Source organism: Parasteatoda tepidariorum, chromosome 5, assembly GCF_982258835.1.
Source record: "Parasteatoda tepidariorum strain Cologne lab strain chromosome 5, Ptep-v5.0, whole genome shotgun sequence".
NCBI classification, from domain to species: Eukaryota; Metazoa; Arthropoda; class Arachnida; order Araneae; family Theridiidae; genus Parasteatoda; species Parasteatoda tepidariorum.
Window position 1 is genome coordinate 19,561,679 of NC_141759.1, and position 21,333 is coordinate 19,583,011.

Genomic DNA, 21,333 nt, shown 5'->3' on the forward strand with positions numbered 1-21,333 from the left:
TTTGTTACTATTTGAAAAAAAATTTCATACAAACCGTAGAATGCTAGTATCCCTGTGTACTTTATCATGCTGTTTGAACTAATATAAGCACTAATTCATTTGATATATGCACAAAACAGTATTTTTACATAATTTTTAAAATTCTTAAAATAATGTGGTTGCTAGTTATTAAGGTATAAAAGTTTTTATTTTGGAAAGGTGACTGTTCCTGGTGCCTCAGAGCAACACGGTTTCTTATAAGTAGTCAGATCAGACAACTATGAAGGTAAACCAGTTAACGAAAGAGCCATGTAATCGAAAATCTTGTAAAAATAAAAAGTGGTAGCAAGTATATGCTAAAATCTCTTTGAATTTATGAATGTAATTAGTATGTCTTATTTACTTGTCAACCATCGTATATTCTATTCTCAAATGTATATGATGAATTTCTCCCGGTTACTTTTTTAAAAAAATTTGGGCTCATGCGCACAACTGGTTTACTTCTTAAATAGTCTGCTCAGACTACCCTATTGGAAAAAAATCTTAAAACCAGTATCAAAAACCAGTAAAAATGATACCAGAACCAGTATAACCATACTGGAAATTTTGAAACCAGTATGGCACCATACTGGAAATTTTAAAACCAGTATAGCACCATACTGGAAATTTTAAAACCAGTATAACACCATACGGGAAATTTTAAAACCAGTATAACACCATACGGGAAATTTTAAAACCAGTATAACACCATACGGGAAATTTTAAAACCAATATAGTTCCATACTGGAAAGTGTAAAACCAGTATGGCACTATATCAGAAATTTAAAACCAGTATGGATCATACTGGAAATTTCGACACGAGATATAAAATCGTACTGGAAATTTTTATACCAGTTTTCAAACATACTGGGAGTTTTAAAGTAGTTTTAAAATATAGCTCCATTCTTAGTAAGTACATATTTTTCTGGAAATCTAACAGTTTTGACATTATCAAACTTCGTCTATTTTTTTTTTTATTATTATATACTTATTTCAAATACTTAATTTCTTAGATTTTTATTAGAATTCTTTACGTATACGATATCAAGGGCGGTGAAAGCATATATTTTCTATATACATTAATTGAAAAAAATACATATTTAAAAATATTAAAATCATTTTATAATTTTGAAGAAAAAGGAAGTTTTTGAGTAAGATTTTTACACATTTTAATTACTTTAAAATCTGCTTAAAGTCATTTAAATGTTAGTAATTTTCCAAGAAAAGTAATTTAATAATAGATTGTGTTTTTATTCGTGTATTATTTATTTACTCATTTATTTTTTGATTTGCAAAATTTATTTTAATCAAAGTCATGATGATAAAAGAATATTATTAATTGTTAAATTTTTTTATAAAATGTTTTTATTTATTTATTTATTTTATTTGAATTTATTCTAGAACAATGTTATTCCCAACCGAAACTAATTTATCAATTCGAGAAATAAATTAATTAGTTCAGGTTTCAAACAAAAACAACTTCGTAGCAAAGGAAATATGTTTACATAAATTAAAAATTGATATAAAATCTCAACTTTTTATTTTCAAACATACAACTCTCCTTCATTAATTTATAAATTTCAGTCCGTTTTTGAAATTTGTGATTAATAAATTTAAATCATAAAACAAACTAAACTTTTTTCGAATGAAATAAATAAATTTGTTTTGTTACTATATAGTTAATTCAATTGAATCTATAAAAGAGAAAAAGAGCGATTAATTCAGAAACGAATAATCACGAAAAGACGAGAATCGACTTTTAGTAGTTCGTTAAATCCATCGAGCTAGCGTGAAGCAATGAATTCGTTCGTTAAATCTATATCACGCTAGCTGATCTATACAGCTCAGTTTTTCTAGTTCTTTCCGTTCCTCTGTCTGAACTTCACAGCCAACTAATCTTGTTTACATCATGGAAGCATCGTGGGAAGAATGACGTTATATTCTAGTAAGTGTATTTTTATCTTTATTTCTTGCTTTTATTTGCATCTTTGTTAGTTACAATAATGTTAAAACGTATGATTCAGTAATATTTAAAGTAATCAAGACATATATATTATTCTTGAATTATTACTGCATGTGCATTTGATATGGGGTTCATTGCATTGAGACTCCATTGCATGAGAGGAAAGTATTTTTAATGTTTTTTCCTGGGTTTCTTAATGAAACTTTAATTGAAATAATTCTCTTTTTACATAAATTCTCATTAATATCACCGTTATTGACAAATTAATTATTTGTTTAGTTTTATATAATATTTGGAAACTTCGCGTTATATAATTAAGTGTTAATCTCAAATTCTTTTGTTATTTTTAATGTTTAATTTTATTTTAAAGCATTTAATTATAATTATATTTTATTAACTGTTGGTACCATGAAGTTTCAGATAAACTAAAATAACATTTTAAAAACAAAGTAGTTGATACTTAAAAGTTTGATATTACTGCCTAGTTAATAGTGTACATATATTTTGTAATTGTATAATTTCTAAATCAATTTTTTTTTTCAGAAATGATTTGGAAAACAGCCTATTATTTTTATTTCAATAGAGGTATGTTTTTCTTGTTCTTGACATATTCAACATGCAAACTATTATAGAATTTTTTTTAAAAATTCGATAGTTATTTTATCCTTTATAAATCTACATTTAGGGATGTTTCAGAGTCAAGATCCATTACACCAGATACAACTGTCAAGATGCCTAAAAGATTTTAAGCTTACAAATTTTATTTATTATTTAAAAAAGAAAGACTAGTAGAGATTTGGCTGGGATGGCTGCGAGTTACACTCTTTAAATTGGTCCTGTTCTTTAATGTTTTTGTTTTAATTTCGCCTGGAGGTTTTTTTTTCTTGTTTTAATTTCTCCTTATTGATGCTTTTAAGATGTTTGCAAAATTCCAAGAATTCTGAAAGTTTTAGTTAACAATATCAATAAAACATTTTGCTAAAAACATAGCAGTTGGCAGTCCTGAATTCATTATATTTCTTTGTACATAAAAGTGATACAGTGTACATAAAGATATTCAGTTTGTTGATAAATTGAATTAGTGAAGCCTGTTTGCAAGTTTTCATATTATAGTTACAAATTAATTATAAAATGGAACTGAATGCTTCATTGATTTTAATGAATGTAAAAAGTATATGCAGATTTAAATGTTTCAATATTTTTACTTCTAAGTTCTGCCTCTGAAAAGTTCAAATTTTAATTTTATGTTTAAAACCTTTAATATGCTTTGCCATGATAATGTATTTAAATGTTAACCTTTTGACAAAGTTATGAGCTGAACTGTTTAAAAACTATTGTACTGAAACTAAAATGGTCAAAAGTTACTTCAGATCATTCATACTTAAATTTTTGCATGGAGTCACTCTAAAAGTAGGTTGGTAATGTGCTTTCATGATGTGGGCGTTTGTGAATTCTTTTGTGTTGTCGACTAGAAGTGGGTAGTATGAGAGATACCTATGTTAGACATTAACTTCCCTTTATTAGAAATCTCTTTCAAATTACAAAAATAATAAAATTTTGGTGGACCATTATTTTTTCTTACTATTGTCGCGCTGATCTAAGTTTCAATTAGCCAGTTGAAATATTGAGTATATTTATAATTGATTGGTATAGTAGTTGAAAAATATGTAGTATTTGCAATTGCATTTTTCATACTTAATAGTTATTCTGAAAAATTGTTTTTACTGTATAAATTAGTTAAACCCTAATGTATCCCTAAATGTATAAATTAGTTTATTTACTGTATAAACTGTTTATTCTTAATTTAAAATAATTTATTTTAATCTTTTATTTATTTGCAGTCTGTGTATTTCAATATTACTTAATGTTAAAAATGTCTAATGGAATTAGCACTGCAATCTGAAATATTAACTTAATCAACATTGTAATCTAAAATTTAGCATAAACAGATAAAGCATAATATTAAAAGATAAGGTATGCAATGTTAAAAATGAGATTTTTTGAAATTGTTGTTTAGTTTACAATTAATGTTAATTGAAATTTTGTTTATATTAGGAGCTCTAAATGGAGACATTGTTGCTGGCTCTTTTTTGGTGAAGTGAGAAAGATAATTCTAATAAGAGGTCGACATTAAAGAAAAGTGAGGGATCCTGCACAACCAGACAACCTCCAACTAGACTGGAAAAGTGACTGTTGGAAAGTGCATTTTTGTCTCTATCTTCTTTGATATTGAGAAGGCTTACGATCGGACATGGCGGTACGGAATTTTGAAGACACTCTACGACATAGGACTTCGTGGAAATCTACCCATCTTTCTCAAGAACTTTCTGTCGAAGCGGTATTTTCGAGTAAAGATGGGAACTATATTTTCTGATCTCTTCAGTCAGGCTGAAGGCGTCCCTCAAGGCAGTGTTTTAAGTGTTAACTCTTCATTATTCATGTATCACAAATCTTGAACGTGCTGCCGCCTTCCGTATTTGTTTCACGATATGTTGACGATCCGAACATGTCATGTACAGGATTTGACGTGCGCATCATTGAACGTCAACTGCAGTTGACTGTGAATAAAATTGTGGAATGGTGTGAAATCCTACAAATCTCATCCTCTAAAGCAAGATGTCTTTCCATTAAGCTTGGAACGATTGTATGACGCTAGACCTTCACACGTCCGTCCATTTCATGCTCGCGTGCGCTCAATCATACATGGTTGACGCAGATAAGGCCTGCAAACGACGGTTGCATTTGTAAAAAGTAGAAATGAACTACAACAAGGAAGATATAATATTTTAACTATTTGAATCAATCAACTATTTGAATGCTATACTTTTTATTTTGCTACTAAAATATGACTATACTGATTTCGTTTGATTATAAAAAGATTAATATTTTTTAGGCTGTTATGGTAATGTTTATATCATTTAGTAATTGTGTAATTCTTATATCTTATTGAAGGCAGAGTTTAAATTATGTCATATTCAATGTTTAAAAGTTTTAATTTTGTGTCGTGTGTTTTTATTCAGTATGTATGTTAATTATTATATTAATTATATCTTGTTGAGTTCAAAACAATTGTGAGATAAGAAAATCCTTCTAAAATTTAGGCTTATTTTATTATTTATGAACATGTGTCGTTATATAAATAATTCGCTCTTGAGATTTAACTTTTGTAGGCGATAACTTTCTTTCCTAATTTAATTTTCAGATATTATGTGATAGGTAAATTATAAAAATTAAATACTTCAAATAGAAAATGACTATATCAAATTGTGCTTTAAGTCAAGGGATCTTAAGTAAAATGTCAATAGAATGACAGAGTAAAAGAATTCAAAATTTTTATTTATATTAGTTAATAACTTGTGTCATTTAAGATTTTATTTGTAGCTATAATTACTACTCTAACCACTATTATGTTTGAATGATTAAAGTTGACTATAATTTAAATATCAAATATATCTAAAATTAAAATGGTTTGTATTTAAATCTATAGTGGCAAGCAAGTACATTGATCAAAATGTAACATAACTATATAATTATATTTTACAATGCCTGATTTCAAAGTAAATGAACAGTGTCAAATTAGATTCATTTCAAATATTTTTTGCGGCATTTCGAACATTAAATATTATATGTGTTATTTGCATTCAATTTTATTTATCAATTACAAATATAAACCAAAGATAATTGATTTATATGAAATCATAATTTTATAATTAGATTGTTTAAATTTATATTTATAGATATATACACTTCACACGGTCTCCTTATTGTGCATATGAATTTGCATTTGTCAAATATTTCCGAGGCTTATTTAACAAAATTTATCATTCAAATTTGTAATTACAAAGGATATAAAAATTATGATTTTGACTTTAGTCAGTTTTTGACTATTCATTACATAATATTTCTAATCCCCAATCAATTTTCATAAAATATGAAGAATACATTTACACTTTTCTTATGTTGCTGCAAAACATTTTTTGTGTAGTATTTTAGATTCAAATATTATTGACAATTATTTCTAATATATTAATTATTAAAAAAATTACATTAACTGTGAAGAAGTTTAAAAAAAAAACAGTTTATTTAAAAACAGTTTATAAACATAATGCAAACTATAGCTTTTGACAAAGTGTTTTAGTTCCCTGTATAAACCAGGTGACTTTATTTATTTACTCGTATCAATGTTTTATTTTCCCATTCAGAGCAGTTCTCTAACCTTCCTGTATTAAACTGTAGTACCTCACTATACTTGTGTTAAAAATAAATTGTTACACCATCCCAGTTTACTGGGTGTAGTACACTAGTGATACTGGGTTCGATATCATACTGGAATAAATTTTATACCAGCTTATGAAACACCGGTTCCGGTATGATACTGGTTCCGGTATCATACTGGGATCAGTTTGATACCGGCTTATGAAACACCGGTTCCGGTATGATACTGGTTCCAGTATCATACTGGGATCAGTTTGATACCGGCTTATGAAACACCGGTTCCGGTATGATACTGGTTCCGGTATCATACTGGGATCAATTTGATACCGGCTTATAAAACACCGGTTCCGGTATGATACTGGGTCCGGTATAATACTGGATCCAGTATCATACCGGAACCGGTGTTTCATAAGCCGGTATAAAAATTTTTATACTGGGAATTTTTTCCAATAGGGTACTTACAAAAAACCGTGTAGAGGCTTTCCGATGTAGATGGTGATACTCAGAGATGAATGACATCGGAGTGCAAAATGTTAAAGGTTGATTGATAATTAATCATTTTGTATTCTGTTGCAGGTGATATCATTTGTGAGCCTCCCAACAACAATCTTAGCAAGTTTGAGGGTACATTGAAGTGGGAAGGGGAGACATATTCCCTTGACAACGACAAAATCCTGTATAGGGGGTGTGTTCTGAGGAACACACGTTGGTGCTACGGAATTGTCATATTCGCCGGACGTGACACCAAACTGATGCAAAATTCCGGGAAAACAATCTTCAAGCGCACAAGCCTTGACAGGCTCCTCAATATCATCATTATCGGTGTGAGTCACTTTCTTACTAATTCCATTATCAGAGTTTCTTTTTAATAAATAATTTTTGTTTGTGTAATTTATGTGTTTTAATATATATCAAATGATTCGTAAAAGAAGAACAAGAAAAAGCGAAAATGATGTCGCAGAAACAGACATACAATCGCTTCGGTACTATAACGAAGCACCTTCTTTAAAGTAGAAATAGGGTAAGAACATTTAAGAGCTTTCAAATCGTAAAGACATAGTTAAAACATCGCGAAAATAAAGCACATTTAATGCTTTACAAGCCTTGAACGATCCTTAATATCATCATTGTTGGTGTGAGTCATTTTCTTAATAATTTCGACATTAAAATATTTTTTTTTCAAACAAAAAAAAGTTTTTTGAGATTTATGTTCTCTAATATACCAAACGATTCGTAAAAATAAGAAAAAAAGGCACGAATAATGTTACAGAAACAGATATACAATCGATTAGATACTATAACGAAACACATTCTCTAAAGTCGATACACAATAAGATCATTCAAATTGTTAAAGACAAATTTAAAACAGCACGAGGGGAAAAAAAAGCACTAATAATGCTACATAAATCAGAACTCTCAACTTTCGCTCTTTCTGAAGAGGTATTTTCCAAGTGGACTAAGTTTAATGTAATTGTAAATGGCGCGAAACAATGGTGCGAGCGACTATGGTTTGCACTCATTTTCATTCATGTAGTTTGCTCTCATATACAAGGTTCATTTAGTTGCATTTAGTGGTTGTCAAATTTATAATAAATTAAATTTATCATTCCAAGTATTAAAAAGAAACTTCATTACCACTTTCAATATTAAAATTAAATGCTACGAGCAATCCTTAATTGTTGGCAGCTATGCATAAACAGACATACGATCATTTTGATACCATAACCAAGCACTTTAATGTAGAAACAGTGTGAAAACATTTATTGTTTTTAGTACGTCCAACAAATTGTAAAGAAAAAAAGTTAAAACAACTTGAAAAAAAGCACAAATAATATCACATGTTATTACGGTATCATTACAAAACATCTTCTTCGATTCATTAAATAGCTTTTATATTTAAAAAAAATTATAAATAAAGTTATAACAATGTGTTCTAAACACAAATAATGTAATATAAACAGACAAACCAACTCTCCCTATAAATGAAAACCTCTACAAAGTTTCTTGTAGGTAGTTCGATCAAACCACTATGAGGGTAAACCAGTTTACAAAATAGCCATTTAATACAAAACTTAGTAAAAATAAGAAAGTGATAGCAAATATATGTCTAAAAAATTTGCTTAATTTATGAATATGATTGGTTTGTCTTATTTACTTGTCAACCACTACAGATTCAATTCTCAAATATATATTATAAATTTCTCTCAATTATTTTTAAAAAAGATTTTGGGTTGATGTGAACAACTGGTTCACTTTTTAAATAGTCAGCGCAGACTATTTATAATAAACCGTGTGGAGGCTTTCTGATGTAGGAGGTGATGATTAAAAATGAATCACGCTTTTAAAAGTCAAAACACAATACTAACGTCCTAATAATAAGATATGAATAGAAATTTCATAAGAAAAAATAGAATGTTTTTTTCTACTGACCCTGGATTTTGAAGAAAAAGTTAATTCAATTATTGATTTGAATAGTGCTCACTAACCGCTTTCATCATTTCTCGCTTACTCAATCAACTAACTACGTAATCTATTAACGTTAGCTTCTGAGCAACAAAACAATGATGGACTCTCCCGAATTCCTTCTTTAGTTTGAAAGAGTTTGAAAACCAGTTAATTATATTTCCTATTGCTGTTTTTTAGCTCTTTTTTTTAGAGAATCAAGTCTTAAGCAGATGGATGACTGCTTTTAAATAAGAAAAGTAAAAGATTGTTGAGCGAAATGCTGGTTTGGGGCTCTGTCCTCACCGTTGCTACATTGTCATTTTAATTGGTCAAGCTGAACCATAAAAACATGCATTATGTTCTCGAAATATCTACATTTCGAAGTGTGTGTAATTAATAGCTAAAATCTCCTACCAGTAATAAATAGAACTCGTTTACTTAAAATGTGAAAGATTTTAGAACTTGTTGTACCTTAATACCGTTCAAACTTGCTGCAACCTATAAAAATAAAAGGACCTATATAATAAAAGGACCTATTTATAGTACTAGTAAATATTACATACTAAGGTTTATTTAAACAGAAATAGGGTACAGCTTAACACCTTTCAGAGACGCCAACTTGCTCCGGACAGCAAATATGTATTTTAAAGTGGTAGTTCATCAATTGGGATTCTTGGTTTAATAAATTCAATTTAGTAGATTTTTATCCAACACTATTTCTAAATATTCATAGGCTTATATAATTCACCACTTTATAGTACTTAGGACAATCAATACTTTTATTAAAAAACTAGCAAAAATAGACGAATATTTGCAAAATTTACTTGAAGATACTTATCGTTTTTTTAATTATTTTGGCGTGTCCGGAGCAGTTGGCATCCAAATATGCTTCCATCTAATATATACATACCTGCCAACTTTTACGCATTTGGCGTAAAATTTTATTTTCATATTTAAAGTGGTAGTAAACATATAGTACTATTTTTTCTTTTATAAACTTAATTTTTAAATGATTTTGATCACCACTATTCTTAAAAAAATTAAGCATATATATTAATAAGATTTAATATCGCAGTTGTCAGCTTAAGCTTTTTCAAATACAAAGCTTTTTTTTTTTTTTTTTTTTTTTTTTTTTTTTTTTTTTTTGCTTAAAATTGAAATTTTAATTCCATTTTAATACCACTGAGAAAAATCATAATGGAAGGGATTAAAAGTTGGCAGGTATGTATGTATATATATATATATATATATATATATATATATATATATATATATATATATATATATATATATCCAAAATTAAATTTAAAAAAATTTACCTCAAAAGAGGTTCAGATAAAAGTTGCTAAGGGAAATTTGATTTTTAATTCTAGTTTTGTAGAATATATTGGTATTTCAAAGTTAATATCAAAAAGTTAAGATTCTGAAATAACTGTCATGTTTTTCGTCATTATAGTTGCTGATTCGTTTGAAAATAAACTATATAATCAATAAACAAAATTGAGAATTTTCTTTAACACGTTGAAATAATTTTACGTGGCTTGCCCGTCTGAACTGTAATTAACTACAAACTAAAATTGCAAATATTAGACAGATTTTGCTAGTTTTGAAAGGTTTAGCCTGACATACTTATTAGGCTTAGGCTGAGGTTATGTACGAAGTCCCTGTCCGCGAAGCGGACACTTCACTTCTTCACCTGTAGTAGTGCCCGTAGGCGCCTGGAATAATGTCTTTATCAAAAAGGTGTAGATGGCTTGGTGGGAGAGGTATAGTCCCTATGTCTTGTTTTCAGGTAGGAGAGAACGGAGAAGCTGGACTAGCTCCTCGTTTTGAAGTAGCTCCTGCATCTCTCGGAAGATGTGCAGAAATCTGGTTGCAGTATCAGTAGCACTCCTGTGCTCTTTCTTCTTTGGTAGTGGCTTTCGGCTTGGTCTCGCAACGCAGCCTGTAAAACAGGCGGGATGCGCTCCATTGCAGTTAATGCAAGTGGCTGACAGGCTTCTTGGTTTTGTGCATTTGTATGTGAAGTGATCCCCCGCACACTTCATGCAGGCAGGATCGGCAGAACAGTTCTTTTGAGTATGGCCAAATTTTTGGCATCTAAAGCACTGTATGTCGAAGCGACCTCCTCTGAATCGCTCTATCTGGACTTTTGTAGAGAGAATCTCCTTGATGTTGTAGAAGTCCCTGTTCACTGGGCTATCTGGCAGTATGATCAGAAAGAGGGGGAGGAGCTTGTATCCTTGGCCCCGCCTCTTCTTCATCTGCTCCACTCTGATTGGATGTCGACCAATAGCTATGAGTTCTTTCTTCTAAGTCTCTGTTTTGGAATCTTCTGAAAGTCCTTTAATAAGAAATTTAAGATTTCTGCTGATATTTTGCAGTTTCTCGGTCTGTTTCTTGTCTGTGGTCTCTTCTGCTGGATGGGCTGCAGGTGTGACTACAGGATCTGGGTTGTTGTTAACGGATGGAATATCCATGCTTTCTGATGGTTGAGGAGGAAGATTCTTCTTCCTTTTCTTTTTCGGAGGTTCGGTGTTATCCCCTATCTGTGATTTTATTTCTTGTTGAACTGTTGGCTCAGGCTTTTCCTGTTGTTCTGTGAGAATACTATCAGTGATATCACTTGGAGGAGTTGGAGCTAGCTGCTCTGGTTTTGTTGACTCTATGGGATTAGTAGTCGTTTCAGATTCCATTGGCTCTGGTGGCAGTATTTCTGCCTCGTCTGCTGGCTCTGTTTCCTTCTTCTGGTCATCTGTAGTAGTGGGAGTTTGTGGGTTACTCTCGGGTGGAGGCTCCTTAGTCTTTGCAGAAGAGAGCATCTTCGGTCTGGCACTAATGGCTTGAATGGCATGGAAAGCTCCACCGGCGAGTCCCAGGTAGTAAGAATGACTCGTTGTTAAGTATGTCTGTACAAAGATATCATTCAGTTTGTTCATTTCTTCTAGATCAGAAGTAATCGAGAGTAGATGGTCTCAAGTTTGCCAAATATCATAGTCGCTGGGCGGTAAATACCGTTATCCAACTTAGATGCAGCATCAAAAGATGAGGTCCGTGGGCGGTAGGGCTAACCTTTCCGCCGCGAGCAGTTCGATGAGACATGATTCGCACAGAGCTGGTTATAATACAACCGCACTCTGCAAAGGCTTGGACTGGAATGACATACTTATTGAAAGTGGTGAATTATATAACACTATGAATTGCTTAAAAATAGTGATAGATAAAAATGTACTAAATTGAATTTATAAAGCCAAGAATCGCAATAATTAAGTAAATTGTGAATAAATTTTCTACAATTCCATAAAAGAGTGAAAATTTTATTATTCTATATCATGTTATACGCTGTCAGCCTGCTGTTTTGCGCGGCTTATGTGAAAGGTCAGTGTCAGCAAGCGGTGGCAGACGCAGCCTAAATGTAATTTCAGTGTCAGCCACCGGCGGTTGACGCGGCCTAAATGTAATTTCAGTGTCAGTCACCGGTGGTTGACGCAGCCTAAATGTGATTTCAGTGTCAGCCACCGGTGGTTGACGCTGCCTAAATGGAAAGTCCAGTGTCAGCCACCGATTTCTGACGCGGTGTTCAACGAGTTAATCTTATTGCAGTTTTTTATTGTTCTAACGATATTTTCTTCCTCTCTGCAGATCGTGTTTTTTCTAATGAGTCTTTGCCTGTTTTGTACTGTGGCCTGTGGTATATGGGAAACAGTAACAGGTCAACATTTCCGTGAATATTTGCCTTGGGATTCAGCAGTGCCTGAAACAATAACAGGTGGAGCCACCGTCACAGCTGTACTTGTATTTTTCTCTTATGGAATCGTAATGAATACCGTCGTGCCTATATCTCTCTATGTAAGGTGAGATTTTCGTCAGTTTTCCATGAATAGCGTTTTTATCATTCAAGACTATTTTCATAATTTGATTCAGTTATGAATATTCTACACTAAAAGATAATAATAAATTTTTGTTAGATGTAGGTTTAACTGCCACTTTTTTTTATAAAAAAAACTGATACTTATTATCATTTGTAACTGAGACAAGGAACAGGGGTGAAAGCGAGACGGAAAAGAGGAAAGGCTGGTAATAAAACCTTTTCGAATATAGCTAGTTTTTGGGAGGAGTTTACTTATTCTTCTTTTAAACTATTCAGCAATATCCACTTTATCTTGGAAAAGAAGTAGTTTTATATATATGCTAAAACTACAAAAGAAATCTTGATAGTTACAGATATTTTATTTTTTTCGAAAAAAATGCTGGAATGAAATGTCTTACGTACCAGATTTTTCTCCTTTCCGTCTTGCTATATAAGGGCTTTCAGCCCTGACAAGGAACATGGCATCTGAAAAAGTAACATACAGTAAAATATGTTAAGTTGACCATCTGTTTAAGTTGACCTTTATTATATTTGTACGACAATAAAGAACCGCGGTGATTCAGGGAATAGAACGTTCTCCTCTTAATGAGGTAGTCAAATTCGAATCCCATCAGTGGTTGGTTGATATGAATTCTGTTCCTGGCTTGCACCTATCACAGTGCTCACGTAAAATATTCGAAGTGGTAAACGGTTCATGGGTTAGAACTTCCTTGCCATCGGGCTTACCGTAGGAGATTGGCGTAGTTTTCGTCACCGTGTTATGCAAATCCGGGTTAATTCCATCAAAATTCATACACGAAGGATAATTTTTCAAATGTGTAATCTAGAAGTTCCCTTGTCTTCCGGATTGGGTTCAAAATTACTAGGCAAAGGGACATTGACAGTCATAAACTCAAAATTGGGTTGGCTGTTTAATGAGGGATATTAAAAAGAAAAACCTGTGCGACTTGACTACCTATCTATCTTTTATAGTGACCAGTGAACTAAATTACATTTGTCTAAATTACATTACATTAAATGCTATTCTATATCCTCCACAAGTTTATCAGACATTTTTTTTGTGAAAAGTTTTATTATTTAGAATTTCAACGAAATAGGAAATTACTATTAAGGTTATCTTAATTTTCTTAGTGGGTTGACCATATGGAGAAACAATTAAAGGCCTTTGTAACAATTACGAATATAAGTAAAACAATGTAAATTTTAAAATGTTGATATTTTTATAATTTTCAGCATTATTTTTGCATATAGGTTCTTGTATGCTGATTCTTTTAAAGAAAATTATCTGAAAATAAAGGCAAACACTAAAAATAAAACATTATTTTTTTTAACTTATCTGTTTAACATCAAACTTATTGAACAAGCTGTTATTAATGATGGTAATAAATTACAATTCTTCTTGGTATTTGCAACATAGAAAAATTAAGAGTCTTGTTAAATTTCTCAGTTACATTTATCTTTAATTTGATAGGCAATATAGAAGAAATATAGGATTTATGTAGAAAGGGCACGATATAAGAAATAATAAAAATAAAAGACTCCAGTGTCGCAGCCTCGCTTCCACCACTGGCAGAAGAGCTGGGGGTACTGAGTTCGATCATGACAGATGACAAAACATCTGGCTAGCATTCTTAGCAAGGTACGCGTTTAACCTGGAGTGGCAGACAGTCCTCTTGTTGGTTGTGGTGTGGAAGTTTGGAGAGATGGGTACCAGCTCATGGACTGTCCACGTCGTCCGATAGGTGTCAGAATTACGTGGCATTTCTATCATGGTTATTAAGAGATAGAGCCTTAAAAAACGGAACTGGGTGCTTGACCACGGTTGATTGACATGTGTGCTTAGTTTTAACTGTTTTTCATCTGTGTTCTGTTTTAGTTCTTTATCATTTGAGACTGGCTGATTTTGAAAAACTCAAAAGCATCGCAGTGTTACTTCAAAAAAAAAAAAAAAAAAACGTAAACAAATCTTTAAAATATCGAAAAGATGTCTTAATGTCGGATGGAAACGAAATAGTACTAAACATATTAAGTAAACTTATTAAGCTCTAATTGTTTTGGTCCCACAGTCAACTGATCGTAATGACCCAGTTCCCAGTAGAACACTATAGTCAAGCATCACTGGCTGCGGTCAGTAAGCGGGTGGGTAACTACTCAGATCAGCCTGCGTATGGACCGACGGTGCGTGTTACTGTTAAACTGTTCTACCGTAAAGTGCTCGACATCGCGCTAAAGTCGTCGGGCTACCAAAGCAGGGGAGCCAATCCCTCTGCAGAGGATCAAAATTGCGATGGCCTGTTTTCAGATTATCCTCAGGGATGTTTCCTAGACAGTCGCCAATAGCCCATTGTATAGCTCTAGTGCGACGTAAATAAAGTACCTTCCTACCTTATCTTGAATAATGTTGGTTTCGTGGAAATTTAGAGTGTAGTTCCTTATCTTGAACAATAAAATATCTAAATATGATGATTTTTTGCAGTTTTTCATACAAATATTTTTTTTTATTGAAGCGGTTAAAGAAGCACTGTCAATAATTGTTATTGAAAACAGTATGTTTATTTTTGCAGCGTCGAAGTGATCCGTTTCTGGCACAGTTTGATGATTAACTGGGATGAGAAAATGTACTACGCTCACAACGACACACCGGCCAAAGCACGCACCACCACCCTAAACGAAGAACTCGGACAAATCGAATACATTTTTTCGGACAAGACAGGAACACTCACCCAAAACATCATGACTTTCAATAAGTGTTCCATCAATGGAAAGCTCTATGGTGACGTCATCGATGAGGTCACTGGAGAACCGATGGTTATCAACGAGGTAATTAATAATTATTATTTTTTTTTTACAAATCTATCTTTTTAAACAGTAATTCAATTGCTTGATTAAAAACTTCATTCGTTTCATAAAACACAAATTGTAAATAACAGTCGACATTTCTCAAGCGCTCAAAAACAGGCGTCCATTTTCAAAACTTATCAAGCATGAATAAGAAGAAACAAAAGAGATTTATGAATAATTTATATGAATTTTTTATTTGGTTGAATGCTTATTCTTTTGTTAACGACATTAGTTTCTCCTAACCTCTTGATGATGAGGGGAAAGGTATCTTACCCTGATTTGCCTCTCTCAGTCACTGTGACATCACTTGTTCCGTTTTTAAACTTTTTCCCCCCTGGCTACTGTGGTTTTTTCAGTTTCGTTTCTAGTCTTTATTTTTCCATTTTTTGTTGGCAACTTAACATTTTTATTATATCACATATTTTACATCATATTTGTTTTGTTGCATTCACGTTTGGCAGTAAGTCTGGAAGATAGGTGCCTGTTTTTGAGCGCTTAAAATGTGTCAGCTGTTATTTCAAGTTTTTATATATTTTTGAAATGAATGAAATTTTCAGTGAATAATATCTTACCACTTCAGTTTCTTGGGATTATTTATTTAGTAATTCAGGTCAATATCTAAAAGAAAATAATCATGTGGTTTAAAAAATTTTGGTTTGTTAAATTTTTGCATTAAAAATTATATTATTATGTAACTTACTTTAAGCTAACAGTTACGAAATGAACGATTACATGGATTTGAGAAATAATCAAATGCGGTTGGGAAAAAAAATTCTTCACCTTCGGAATACAAAATTTGTGGTACAATAGGGAGCAATAAACAAAAAGTAAGTTTACTTGTTAACAACCTATAACGATTAATTTATGTCATAAACAACAGTTAAAATAAATAACAGTTAAAATATGAAATGATTTTTATCTATCTTCAATTATTTTTTTCTTTTTAGAAGTTTTGATATTTCACAATAAATATTTCAATTCATGTCTGGCAGCATCTCGCTCTCTCTCATTTTTTTCCATTTTGTTATTTTCGAGATTAATTACAACCCTATCATATTAAATAAAGATCTTTAGAGATGGAAATGACACTGAAGAAAAAAAATTGCGTTTATACATCTACTGTCTAGTTCGTGAGTAGAAGGAATTTTAAATCTGAAATTAGCTTTGTTCGGAAAGCTACAGACTGATGATTTTAGTTTAGTATATTTATTTGTCTAAATGTACAGACTTATAAATCATAAAATACATATAGGTTTATATACTTCCATATTCACTTGTCTGCTCCTATGAATAAAGCACTTAAAACAAAAAACAAATGATCCCGACGTATCGAATCTTAAATTGAATTTAATTATCACCTTCTACCGACTACTCCTTATGTAAGAGAGAAGTAGGGACTCAGTATTCATGAGGGTAAATTTTAGGTTTATAAAAATTGTAGCTTGTGGAGAGTTACCAAATGTAGAGCTAAAATAAGGTACGCAAAAATGCCGGAGATCCGTTCAAAATTCTCACTAAACAGAAAAGGAATTGTTCTACAGTGTATTAGTTATTAAAAAATAATTCTATCACGGGGCACGAAACCGGTCGGCCTATCTTTCAATTATGTGCTTAAACGCAAATTTAAGTTTCATAATTATGTCTTCCAACAATAATTCATGTATTGTATAATAGCATTAAAAATATTTATTAGCACGTTGAATGCCACGCTAATTATACATGGCTTGCCCGTGTGGCCTAACGGTAAATAACTACAAACTAAATTTGCAAATATTAGACAAAATTTGCTATTTATTTTGAAAGGTTTAGCATGGCTGGCTGGAAAGGTGGCTGGGTGGCGCAGTTGGTTTGTCGTCGGCCTTCTGAGCCCAAGTCTGCGGCCCAGACACCGGATTTTTGGGATGCAGAAAATCCTCAGCGGCCATGTCGTATGATTATGCGGCATGTAAGAGATCCCTGAAATGCCTTATTGGCTCTTGGCATTTCCGGCAAAATTAAATTCCCAGTGCACTTTAGCATCCAAATAGAGTCTCGGTGCTGCCATCTAGTGTGGCAGAAACTAGACGTCCAAATTAACATGACCAACGGTATCTCACCCACTGTGGTGGTCCTGAAAGAGTGGATACCACCTCTGGAGAACGCACTAGGTCTGCTCATCGGCAAGACCGATTGTGCAGCTCAATGGAAATTAAAAAAATAAATAAAAAAAGGTTTAGCATAACATATCAAATAAAAGTGGTAAATTATATAAACCTACGAATTGTTTAGAAATAGTGGTGGATCAAAATCTTCTAAATTGAATTTATTAAACAAAGAACCACAATTAACAAACTACCACTTGAAAATATTTATTCGCTGTCCCGAGCGAGTTGGTGTCTCTGTGTATATAAATAAAACTATTTTTGTGTAATCTATATTGCATTAATTTCGTCAAACCATTTTAGTAAAGATAATAATAAAAAGTAAAATAAAAATTTACTCGAATTATGTGTTTCTAATAATCTTGGCTTCTCTGGTTACCGGTGACCCCCCTGGCATTCTACGTGTTAGTATATTTTTCTGTGATTCCATGACAGGACTCGAAGCCGGTGGATCTATCTTTTAATCCATTGCGTGAAGAAAAATTCAAGTTCTATGACAATAACCTAGTGGACGACATCAAGAGCGGTGATCCAAATGTCTTCGAATTTTTCAAACTGCTTGCATTATGCCATACTGTCATGTCTGAAGAGAAACCAGGTAATTCGATCATTTATCTCATATTTCCATATGCCGTAGGCTGATCCAGCTACTTGCAAACATTTGCCGTCATTTCGCAATGCGCCAGGCTAATTAGAAAAGCATCTAGTATTTACTAATCAGCCTAAAACATTTTAGTCATAATTTAGTGAGCATGAATGAATTCAAGATAGTAAGAAAAAATATCCCCTGCTCAAGTAGCCTGATTTGTATTTTTATCAGACAGTTTGCAATAAGACCAGTGTAGTGAAAGCTTAATGCAATATAAAGAACTCTTTCTAAAAATATTGAAATAAGCCTAAGAAAATTTTGTCTGGTTGAATAAATCTTCGCACTTTTCCTTAATAGCCTAAGGACTTATAGATCGATTGCAATAAGCAGAAACAATATTAAATCATATCAGAAAACAATTAGACTTTTCCAAATAGCTTGTCGCATAGCAAAATGCCAACGTCAGTTAGAAAATTTACAAGTAATTGCTAAAATCCTTGGATTTATTTCAGGTAGTTGGTAATAAATTCAAAGTAGTGAAGGTTTCATATTTAAAAACTTTATTTTAAATGCATTACCAGGCCCGTCAACTACTACGCTTTTATTTAAATACATTTTATTGAGTGGTAAATATATTTTAAGCCAAAGTTTACGGAATTTTTGGTAAATTGACCAATATTTTCAAAGCCTCACCACGATAGTGATGCACAATGTGGCAATGCATATGAACTTTGGAATCATCTATGTACAGTGGTGGGGAAAATTAATTCAAAAGAATAAAAAATGATAATACATTACGGCATAAATTTAGGAACCACTTGAATAAATTTTTACAAAAAGCGTATAAAGTTGGAATCCCTGCATTACAATACGACAAAGCGATTTCAATTTCAGTAAATCTTCGTCCACTTTCGTAATAACCTAGAGCAGGGGTGGCGAACCTTTATGCACCAACGTGCCATTTTCTCTAAAAAATTGCTTAATGAGGTCATAGACGTGACGTCAAATAATTTTAACTTCGTGATTATTGGGTAAATAATAATACTAAATACTATCAACTCAAAACTCTTTATTTACATTGAAAAAAATATACATTTTGCAATGTCTCATTTATACACGCAATTCAACTTAAAGTAACATCAGTATGACTTCTGTTGTTGCAGATTAAATGACCAATAAGTTATATTAGGTTGTAAGATGTTAGTTTAAGCAGAACTGTTGATTTTTTTGCTAGTTATTTATTGTTAGCTTGTTTTTTACGGTTATTAATTGTTTTTTTAGTATTAAATTTTTTTTTTATTTATTAATAATTGTTTATTCTTTTGTTTGTTTTTTGTGAATTTTAATTTAATTGTTACATATGCTTCATAGCGTAATAACATTTGTGTAATAACAATTCATAGTGTAACAACAATTGTGATCGGTGGAGTGCCCAAAATATTGGGTCGCGTGCCATAAATGGCACGCGTGCCATTGGTTCGCCATCCCTGACCTAGAGGCATTGAGGCTGATTTTAACGAGCCTCGTTAAATCAGGCAGCTTAAAAAAATATATTGGAGAATTTTTCCTCTTGACCAATCGCATAGCAAAATGCCGTACGATTGGCAAAATGATTGCATAACAAAACGCCATGCTAGCAAAGAATCGAATTTTTTAATCAGCTTACGACAATTTAATTTCATCCATGAAAATATTATTTTCAAAAATCATATGATATCACCTAAGTTATTCATATAAATTAAACAATATCTTAATTTGATATTCTCACCGGTTGACTATTATATTTCAGTTTTCGTAAAAAAAAAATTATTTTACTTTTTAGGGGGAATTTTAGAATACCAAGCTCAGTCACCAGATGAAGAAGCGCTTACGTCAGCGGCTCGCAACTTTGGTTTCGTATTTCGAGTGAGTTAACTCTCACGTGACTTATAAACACATGATTTAGTAATTTATATAGTCTGGTGAACACGAGATGAACAACCAATCTCACTGACAACAACCTCGGGAAAAACTCAACTCGTGTTTGCCAGGCAGTATTTTTCTAGTTTTGATCTTGCTCATTCCTTTTTTTTGTTCCTTCTTTTCAGAATCGTACACCAGCCTCTGTACTCATTGAAGTGATGGGACATCAAGAAGTTTACGAACTCTACTGTATTCTCGATTTTAATAACGTCCGTAAAAGAATGTCTGTGAGTTTGATATTTCTAGTTATAATTAAAACTACATGAATCGCTTGACTTTTTGATACAGTGTTTCGAATGGACCAGATCCGTTCATCAGGGTTGCTACGATCTGTAAATTTCTTAAATGGCGAAAAAAAAGATATATATATATATATATATATATATATATATATATATATATATATATATATATATATATATATATATATATATATATATATATATATATATATATATATATATATATATATATATATATATATATATATATATATATATATATATATATACAATACAATATATATATATATATATATATATATATATATATATATATATATATATATATATATACAATACAATATATATATATATATATATATATATATATATATTGTTTACGTTAATGTATCAATTGGTCAAATTAGACGATATATAATATAAATTTGACGATAGGATAGATTAAACTATATAATATAGAATATTTATTATATCAAGCATTATATTAGTATATTATAATAATTAGATCAAATTATTAGACGCACTGTAGTTTTTTAATAATTACATGATTTGCACGAGTTTATAAACAGTACTTTTATATTTAAACATACATCTAATGGGTTTTTATTCAGGAGATTTTTTTATATACTTATATGCTTCCTATTTATATTTATTTTTAACGCATTGCATTACAATGTTCAATAATTGATACAGGAGAGTAAACAAATGCAAACCAAGTAAAAACAATGCAGCTGTATAGTACCACCTGATAATTGTAATTTTACATAGAATCCTGTAGTGAGTCTAATAATATGGCTGTATATAGTTTTAGTTGATTCGTATCTACCAGGTTTCGAAACGCATATTGCCCGATATGCCCAGAGCATGTAAGAATTCCGATATATATCCTGCAGGGAGTGCAAATATTTAATCAAAAAAATACCGATTAAGCACCCTCAAGTTTCGATAAAAAGCTCGCATACATTATATTATAGCTCAATTACTTGGCTCCGTTGTCAATGTAAAAAAAGAAATTTCATCTGTTTTGTGACACTATACTAATTGAC

The 21,333-nt window shown here is 31.5% G+C and overlaps 1 protein-coding gene and 1 long non-coding RNA gene across 4 annotated transcripts in view; both read left to right on the top strand.

Moving 5' to 3' along the window:
• The window catches only part of LOC107445874 (phospholipid-transporting ATPase ID), a 149,874-nt gene that overhangs the window by 86,863 nt on the left and 41,678 nt on the right, over positions 1–21,333 (top strand). For all 3 annotated transcript variants that reach the window (XM_087163486.1, XM_087163485.1, XM_087163488.1), the window contains exons 9-14: positions 6,773–7,020; positions 12,284–12,495; positions 15,077–15,332; positions 17,930–18,092; positions 19,906–19,988; positions 20,171–20,272. In XM_087163486.1, coding sequence (XP_087019612.1) covers positions 6,773–7,020; positions 12,284–12,495; positions 15,077–15,332; positions 17,930–18,092; positions 19,906–19,988; positions 20,171–20,272 — 1,064 coding nt within the window. The remainder of the gene's footprint in view (positions 1–6,772; positions 7,021–12,283; positions 12,496–15,076; positions 15,333–17,929; positions 18,093–19,905; positions 19,989–20,170; positions 20,273–21,333) is intronic.
• Positions 1,886–5,612, top strand: LOC147808648 (uncharacterized). The gene is made up of 3 exons (XR_015433630.1): positions 1,886–1,963; positions 2,525–2,566; positions 4,037–5,612. It is a non-coding gene; the product is annotated as an uncharacterized LOC147808648 (long non-coding RNA).